The 9,638-nt window shown below is 35.8% G+C and overlaps 1 protein-coding gene across 3 annotated transcripts; it reads left to right on the top strand.

Annotated features, from left to right (window-relative positions):
• The first annotated feature begins 307 nt into the window (after positions 1-307).
• Bdl (borderless) lies at positions 308-9,495 on the top strand. Of its 3 annotated transcripts, none has more exons than XM_070293934.1 (12): positions 308-1,037; positions 1,603-1,745; positions 3,634-3,856; positions 5,079-5,245; positions 5,378-5,519; positions 5,599-5,873; positions 6,114-6,248; positions 6,341-6,600; positions 6,736-6,911; positions 7,014-7,058; positions 7,145-7,324; positions 7,463-9,495. In XM_070293934.1, exons 1-12 carry the CDS (start codon positions 983-985, stop codon positions 7,684-7,686), a joined length of 2,025 nt encoding a protein of 674 aa, XP_070150035.1. In that variant the 5' UTR covers positions 308-982; the 3' UTR covers positions 7,687-9,495. The 3 variants fall into 3 exon arrangements, with proteins under 3 accessions (XP_070150035.1, XP_070150034.1, XP_070150036.1); XM_070293933.1 differs by having other exon boundaries at positions 309-1,037; positions 6,736-6,935; XM_070293935.1 differs by having other exon boundaries at positions 310-1,037; positions 5,109-5,245; positions 6,736-6,935.
• The last annotated feature ends 143 nt before the right edge of the window (positions 9,496-9,638 follow it).

The following is a 9,638-nucleotide window of genomic DNA, read 5'->3' as shown; positions in this document are numbered from 1 at the left end:
GTAAATTATAAGACGCTAAATATTTTCCATCAAATTCCTCAATCTACGTTAACGCTAATTACAACGTTACTACCTCTATATCGAACGATGCGCTCGTTCGAGGAAATGCATGGGCTCGGCCGCACGTTTTTTTTCTCTTTTTTTTTTTTACGGGATCGAATTAATTGGACGTAATAGTTACACTTTTTTTTTTGTGCAACGTCATTCATTCGTGTCATCATGGGTGTGCCGAAGTTCGCATGCGACGCAAACGGGAGCGCGCACACCGTGCCCGCAAACGTAGAATCGTGATGAATCCCTCGTATATATTCCTCCCGCGCACATCACCGGTCCATCCACCCTCGCAACCCCCTCCCGGTACTCATTACTCCTAGCTCTTCGTATCCGCTTGGATTGAGCGAGAGCACGACGCGATTACGCGATTTAGTGTTGCCTCCGGAGCATTCCATGGTGGACCAATCTTCGTCTCGGATCAAACTGTGCGTCGTTCCAGTGAACACGACACCGGCGAACAGAATACCTGGTGCTCCTCCGACGCGTTTTCCAGAATTAACGACCTCGACGATGTGACACCGGTATCCTCGACAAAGCTCTGAGCCCGAACAAGGTGGTGATCAATTACAACCCAACATTGTTTGAATAGTAAAATCAACGTTCGGATAAGATCGCTGGGTACCGAGATAAAAGAAGGTGTGTAGAGTTTAAAGGAAAGATTCAAGTTTTGAAGCCGATTTGGAAAGAGAAAAACGAAAGAGATTGAAAATAGTCAAGACACACATCTATGGCGTGAGAGTGACGTGTGCTAATAATTGAGCCGAAAGGTGGTGGCCCGATGTTCGATGAGTGCGGATAATGACAGATGTATCGGCCGTTGTTGCGGAGTGTAACCTATCGTCGTTTCTGCCAACGCGTCCTCACGATACCGTTGTGTTGATGCGATATAAGTGAAAATAGGTGAGATATAGGATCGAAACACGCAAGGATGAACCGAGCCGCTAAAGTTTACAAGCTGCTGGCAGTCTTACTCTGCTACGAAGGTAAGATCTTCGAAAAATACAATATAAGAGAATATATTTAACATATATTTAATTAAGAATATTATATATTTCTTATCATATCGTTTATCTAAAATTGCGTTACACAAGACATTTCTAAAGGAAAAAACAATTTTAATTGCTTGAAAACGGAGTGTGTGGTGTAACAAGTAGACGTAAAACCAACATTATAATCACAATAAATTCGCTGATTAGCGTTTAGCGCCATGCAAAGGCGAATTAAATTCGAGACCACTGCCCAAAAGTATTCAAATAAGCATTTTGTTTATCCGAATAATCGCGCATAGTCATCATTGACTGTTTATGCGGGGAAGATAACAACAATGTGTATCATTCCGTTAACGCGCTCGATTGTTACGCATAATCCGGCGGAAAATTACGCAATCTCCGGAAATTAGTCCCAATGCGTAATATCACTTTACACGCGACGTTTTCTCGCAGGCATTTATCCATGATATTCCGTCGCCGAAATACGTAGATAAATAAAAATTGGTCAGAGTAATCGAGATAAGAATTTTTTTTTTTTTTTAATCGCCGGTTTTTTTAGCCTGCAGCTACAGCTTAGTCCTAGAAGAGGATAAGGAACCGACTTATCTTAATGCCGGGGTAGGAGAGTACGCGGTATTTAATTGCGATCTTGACTTTCCACACGATACGCCGATTCCGTATGTGCTTCAATGGAACCGCCACGTAAGTATAATAACGAACTCGTAATCTTTTTATCGATTACGAGATGCAGATTCATGAGAAAAATATTTTGCATGTTTTAAACTTCCAATGACTCTTTTTATATCATTGACATAATCAATAAAACTTTAGTATTAATACATAATCTATTAAAAATGATACATATTAAAATACATGCCATTGCAAAACAGGATATAGTAACGCAAACCAGTATTACATGTTGCGGGATCGAAATAATACGCCGATTAATGACAATATTACCTTGGATCGAACAAATAATTATATAAGCGTTTATTAAAGTAATTATAGTGTAGAGATACATAAATTAATGTGATATTAATTTCCAATGCGACACATTAATTGCGATATTATTGGCTTGGACAAATTAATTTTATTAATATCTGGAAACATAAGATACATTTAAACATACATATATTATTAAGATACATATACATTTATTAAGATACGTTAAAAATTTGAGATACAGAAATATTATACATATTTTTTTTTTTTTTCTCGAAACGCAGAAATGAAAAATATGTGTGAGAAACACTTATTTTATTCAATCTAAAATTGAGGTTAAAGTAAAGGGATTCATTTTAACGATGTACGCGTTTAATAACATACCGCACGTAACAATGGTAACACGACGACGTACGATTGACTGATTGACGATTAAAGAGCGTTAAGGCTGGCTGTTATTCGGTTAATTTACATACGGACGTACTCGTCGCCTTCCGGCAGAGACGCGTAGAAAAAGCGTTCAAGGTAGGGTAGGTTATTCAATTTCTTCGAAATTATATCTGATTCCGTTGATGTGACAATCTATCTGGATATAGATTTCTATTCCTCTCTTCTCGATTTCAAATAGATATATAATACGCGAGAGAGCGTAACATTGAATATCTTATGATATACGAAAAGATAGGAAAGTATTTTTATAAAATCATTCTATTTGTGACCTAAAAAACGATGTCCTTAAACCGGGGAAAAAAAAAAAAAGTCGTTTGCTATAATTTATATAATCTTGAAAAAAATTCTTCCTAGCATCGATTTTCATAAAACGATAAACAATAATCGCTAGACGAATTTGCCCGAATGGAAGATCCGGATGTCGCATCGTACGAGCGACGTACGCCGGAAACAGATTGCACGTGGCCATCGCATAGAATCAAGTGGAACTTAACCCGATTGGTCCCTGATGCGTATGTAAAACAGGTGCTTCTTCCCTCTTCGTCTGTCCGTCGTGGTAATTGGAGTACGGGACGCAAGGCTGCATTATATTTAGTCACGTTCAGTCTACAACGGAGGGGTCCAAACTAGTGGGTCACTGTTAATGCATTGTCAGACGATTAGAACCGATTAGCGCCATTCTCGCTCCTCTCCTTCAGACGTATCCTTATTCCGTAGATTTTTTTTGGATTGTCGATGAATATGAGAAAATTCGACTGACCGATAGACTAATTGAGAATTGCCGAAAATAACACGATGAATCCTTATTCATTAAACTGCGTATTTTATTAACGCGAGACCTTGCGTGAGTACAACTTGAGTTTAATAATACACATTAAACTTTTTCGTTGAGTTGCATGAGTCTTGCATTCCGCGAAAGGATGATCCAATTAATGATCATCGTAGCAGCTACGATCAGATTACGCGGTTGTAATTCCCTCAAGGTTCGCTTACGATTGTATTCAAAAATCGGTCATTCAAAAAGAAATATTCTTTGAATAAATAAATAAATAAAAAAAAAAACATCAAGAGCGAAATAATGTTATTTCTCATAAAATATACGATTCTTACAGAACTGAGAAGAGAGAACTAATTTTTGTATAATTTATCAAAAATATATATCCCAAAGAGATCTTAATATTATTCTATAATGCTACAGAAACGTACAGTATTTTCCTGGTACGATGGACACGTGACGGTGGACAATGCTTACAAAGATCGCATACACTTGTTGGACAATATCGGACACCACGGCCAGGGTAGCATAAACCTCACAAATATTCGTGAAAGCGATCAAGGGTGGTACGAATGCAAGGTGATCTTCCCCAATAGAACGCCGAATTCTAGAAACAATGGCACGTGGTTCCACCTCGCCATTTATGGTAATTTTCATCATTTACAATTATTTACATTTGCATAGGATAAAAAAAAAACGTGTAGTGAAATTAAGTAACAGAAAAATTTATATATATACTAACACATTTGTATATATCAATTGCTAATTATTATATAATTTTCTACGGGATACAAAAATACATCCCTTAACATATAAATACCAAATAACACTACAACAATCTATCAAATATTACTAATTGTAAGTATCTACCAATATATAGTACTATCAACGATGCAACCAAATCTAACGTGTTAACGCAATTTGATGCCAATTAACAAAGACTGACTATTAAATTTAGTCCGATGTGCTAAAGCTAACCAAGCTTATAACTGTGAAATACGTGCCCTAATTTTTTGACAAGTAGAATACGAGTCTTCAAATTTAATCGTTCATTTAAACACCTCTGACATTCTTGACTCATAAAGTCCAGGAGACAAAGAGAAACAATTCATCTTGATTAAAAGGTCACTCGCGCTTCCTTTTTCTCATTTGTGTATCATTGTATTTGTTATACGCAGCGATATTCAGATAAAATATCTCCTTAAATTATTTTAAATAAAATATTACGAGGGAATATTGCAAAAAAATTACGTATTAGTTTCTTAAGGAGATTTAAATTATTTGTGAAAACTTGAATTAATTTTAAAAGATTTGGATTATAAAGTTTAATAAAAAAAAGAAAATTATATTTTTATCATATCCTCTAATGTTAAACCTATCGATTGTATCAATCAGAAAAAATTCATGTAATCAGCTCAGAATTCTCGTTTTTTGCACATATAATTCTATGGCATGATACGAAAGAAGACGTCGAGTCACTCATATATTCGAACAATAGCTTATTTATCGTTTTATTTAATGTATCGCGGAAAACGACTATTTCTGTAGTAAAATTAATTCGAGATTTGATCTTAAACTAAGCATTACATGATTCTCATGCGTAATATTGTAAAAATATCGCTCTGAAATAATAATTCATACTATGCAAAACTATCATGCATTTATATGTAATTTAATTAATTTTGATACTAACGGATTATTTAACGCGTTTACCAAAGTGCAAAATTAAAAGTGCAAGAGATTAATTGATTGTCTCATGTCTTAATCCCGCTAATACAAAGCATAATAATGAACGAAATGATATTATGTAACCCGGCTGCTGCTTACTAACCTGAAGCTGAGCAGACTCGTTAAATCGTTCAACCTAGGTGCGTCGCCGTTCCCGACGCCTGTTGCAGGCGATACCTTACTAACGATACCACCTGTCAATAAAACTGCCATGGAGGGCGAGAGTGTCACCTTTTACTGTGTCGCTAAGGGCGAAAGTACGATTGTAACGTGGTTTCGTGAAGGGATACCGATCACGGAAATACAGGTAGAAAAATTTTTATTTTTAAAACTCGTATATATAATTCAATTCAATTCAATCAATTTTTAAGATATATTTTAATACATTAAGATGTATTTCTCAACGTCTAAAAAATTACCGGACTCATTATCGCAATAGGATCTCAGAAGACGAATGTCTGTCGATAACGGAACGTTGACTATAACTTCAGCTGTCATGGGCGACCTTGGGGAATACACTTGCGTAGTAACCGGGGAAAACGGAGATCAACAAAGTGCTTCAGCCTTTCTCAACGTTCAATGTGAGCATCGTAATGACCGCCAATCGTTCAATTATTTCACATCGTCTCTTTATCGATAGTTGATATCGCCATTTTCTAGATAAGGCGAAAGTAATTTACGCACCCCGGGAAGTCTATCTTCCGTACGGCAAACCAGCCCTCTTAGACTGCCACTTCAGAGCAAACCCGCCTCTCACGAATCTTCGTTGGGAGAAGGATGGATTCCTGTTTGATCCTTATAACGTGCAAGGGGTCTTCTACAGGAGGAACGGATCTCTCTATTTTAGTAAAGTGGACGAGACGCATTCGGGAAGTTACAGTTGCACTCCCTACAATGAACTAGGCACCGAAGGGCCCAGTCCTTCGATCACCGTAGTGAGTACCTATCATCGTTGCTCGAGATATCGTAAAGAGCGATACAGATCGCGAGAAAAAAGGAAAAAAAAATAAAAATAAATAAATAAATAAAGAAAGAAAGATTTCGGTCAGAGATGGATTTCTATAACAAAATCAAACAGATATTTCCTTTTAATAGCACACTAGCTTCTCAAAATTAAATACCGATCGTATATCACTCGATATCTGTTATATCGAGTATACTGTTAATTATTACAGATAGTTCAAAGACCGCCGATATTCACAGTTACGCCGCAACATTTATATATGCGAAAGCTGGGCGACGTCTTGGAAATTCCTTGTCAAGCCAAAGACGGCGACGATTCGCGTCAACCTACCATCGTGTGGTACAAAGTACGACGCCGTAATTGTTAATTACATTAATTACATGTTATGTTGCGTACATTCTATTTTGTAATAAAACGAATAATTTTCTGCGACGAAAGGACGGAATGCCTTTATCGCCTGAGAGAAGTATCATAACTGGTGGCAATCTGACGATAGAAAGGATTCAGGAACACGATCGAGGATTATATCAATGCGCAGCTAGCAATGAGGCAGCAACGGTCGTCGCTGATGCTGAATTAATGGTATTGAACGTCCCGCCTAGAGCACCGTACAATCTAAGCGCCAACAGTAGCAAAAATGCCGTCACTTTGACTTGGGTACCTGGATACGTGAGACCCAAGATGGAATATTCAGTATGGTGAAGTATCTCGTTTATTCGATAATAACAATAAAATATTAAATTCTGAATCGTCGCTTGCTGGAAGGGGCAAGAAATTTTTTATAATTAATGTACAGTTAAATATATACATATCAGCGTCTTGTATGCGCACAGGTACAGACCAACGGACACGTCCGAATGGAGAACAATGAAAATTCTCTCGAGAAAAATTACAGAGGCGACGGTCAACAATCTTTATCCAGGACGAGAATACGAGTTTATGGTGTTGAGTCAGGATAAGCACGGCGACGGAATGTTTAGTAAAGCGCTGCGAATATTCACTCAGCCGAGTAAGATTATCAACTTTCTGCAGAGTAAGATTGTCATCTCTCAGGCGTATTTAAACGAGCAGATATATGTGAAATAAATTAACACATAATATCCGTTTCTAGGTTCTATCAATGAAAACTCGGCATCGGAATATCGCAGTCCGCTAGGTAAGTAAAAAAAGTTTGAGAATAGATTTTATTACATCTCAGTGTCGAATATTTCGAAAGTTATAAATATATCATAACCATTTCAGAAGAAATCATGGGACCACCGATTAACGTAAAAGTTCAAGCGACCGTTGAGGGTTACTTGGTTACTTGGGAACCACCTGAATACGGAAAAAACCAAGTTAGGCTTTATACCGTGAGATGGTTTAGGGGACCGTCCGAGCATTTGTATGGAAGAGCAGAAACAACCGATACTTATTATCTAGGTAAACGACTTGTTATATAAAACCCTTCTCTCTTATGTAATAATTATTAATTAATAAGTTAGTTATATACATACTACCATGTTTGAAATAATAATTAATAATAATAATAATTGTAATCTATAATTAATATTATTCTAGTGAAAACTTTGGAGGAGGAAAGTTTTTATACTTTCGAAGTGGCAGCGATGTCCATTACAGACGACGTCGCAACCAGTGAACGAATCGGTTTGGAGGTGCCTGCTTATCGTCGCAACAGGGCAATTTCCATGGGAATAGTCGCCGGCATAGGTTTTTTGGCAGCCGCTCTAGCCGCTGTATGGTGGGCGAGAAAACGTTTTTGTCAATCGTCTAACGAGAAATAACCGATCGAACTTGTGGAAAACACATGTGGTGTACTCAAGCAAGATAGCTGTTCGAGCGCATAATCGATTATAAGTATTCACGTCATTCGTGCGGTCGTACTAGCAAAATGAGTCATTACAGGAAAAAAAAGAAAAAAAAACCACAACGCTACGTTTCTTTCGTGAAATAACAGAGAGCGCACAATTTTATCCAATACAAATTTACGCGCCTTGAAAAAAAAAGATATGAGTTTTTAAAGCTCGTTAAAGACATACATAAATAAAAAAATAGTATCAAATATTATTATATATATAGTCCCGGAATGTGAAGAGCGGAATATATCAAGAGAATTGATATATTAGGGACATATAGATTCTCGAGTATCACCTGTGTAAGGGATTTTATTTACCAACCTCTAATATAGTATATAAGTTTCTTGAGTGTTCTTGTATCGCTAATTAAATCATACTTTATGTATCGTTTGACAGCTTTATTAAATAATTGCACGTTTAAATAACTAGACTTCATGCATATTACAGATCATCAACCGTCAAATACGAGATTGTGTGTCAAGAGGAATCGTTGTTTATGATATATTACATGTTTTTCTTTTCTTTTTTTTTATTGTATATACATTATGCCCATAAGGCATTTGCCTTAAATATCTTCTTCGTTTCTTATTGCTACTTGTACCGAGTTTTTTCGATGCAGCATTATTATATAGGTATATCTGTACATCACAATATAGTTGCAGTTAACAATAAAAAAAATTGAAAAAATATATCATTACGCCAGTCAGTAATATCGCTTGTTTCGTAAACATTATATTGTATATTTAATCGATATAATATTTTGTAAATTTTTGGAAATTATATATATATGTGTGTGTTTATTCTTTATTCGTCAATAAAGACAATTATTATAGATAAACTATTTTTGCATCACTGACAGAATTCAGGTCCATATCGCATAAAGAAACGTCGTTATATCAAAAATAATACTGCTCTCTCTATTAATATATTTTCTCAATAATTCAGAAAAAAATTATAATCCGTCAAAATTTTTCGTTAAAATAAATTTCATTTTTGTATCAAATTTATATACAATACTCGGATATATTTTAGATATCGAAACATTTAGATATATAAATGGCGAGACATTTACGCGTAATTGCGACCAATTCTCCATAGATAAGGTAATTTCCGAAAATGTCGAAGATATTTTTATAGTCTTTTACGCGTGAGTTTACTGACACTCGATAGTGGTATGGTTGCTATTGTTTGTGCTACATGTGACCATTTATATTAGCGAGAAAGAGTCTTTCAGCATTCTATTTAGATACAAGATCGTATCTCGTAATTGGCTTTGGCAATCGATGTACATTTATATCACGTCTCTGTACGAGACGAGCATGACGAAATACCGAGTGTTATTACCAGCAAGTGCACGAGCATTGACGGGCTTCGTAAGCGGTTGGCTGATACCTGATGATAATGACACAAGAATATGTTTCTGCATAAGTGGATAGATTGACGTAGTGCTTGCCAGAATATAATGGCTTCTTTCAGCAACACCCTATTGGGGAAAGGTGACGGTTGTCGCGATGTAAACATGAGCCCGCTTACAAAATTTTCATTTCCACGTGCGTAAAATTATTGACGTAATAAAATCATCGATTACCGAGGTGGAACGATACGCGTTCTTGGCCGTCGCGAGAAATATTATTAATCAAAGCCATTATTATGGTTGCGAAAACATATAAATTTTTTTTGAGAGAACGGTCTTAAAAAGCTACATGTTAATGTAGTTTAATTATTGGTAATATATAATTAAAGATAATATATTATTTATTATATATATTATCGATAATTCATTATAATATATATTTAATTATTGATAACAATATATTGTATAATCACATTATAATTAATATTGTTTATTTGTCACTTATCATAAAAACGGATCTGAAAAA

Source organism: Polyergus mexicanus, unplaced genomic scaffold (genome assembly GCF_030449975.1).
Source record: "Polyergus mexicanus isolate NDT 795.1 unplaced genomic scaffold, iyPolMexi1.0 SCAF_4, whole genome shotgun sequence".
Classification (NCBI taxonomy): domain Eukaryota; kingdom Metazoa; phylum Arthropoda; class Insecta; order Hymenoptera; family Formicidae; genus Polyergus; species Polyergus mexicanus.
This window is presented reverse-complemented; position numbering and strand designations above follow the sequence as displayed.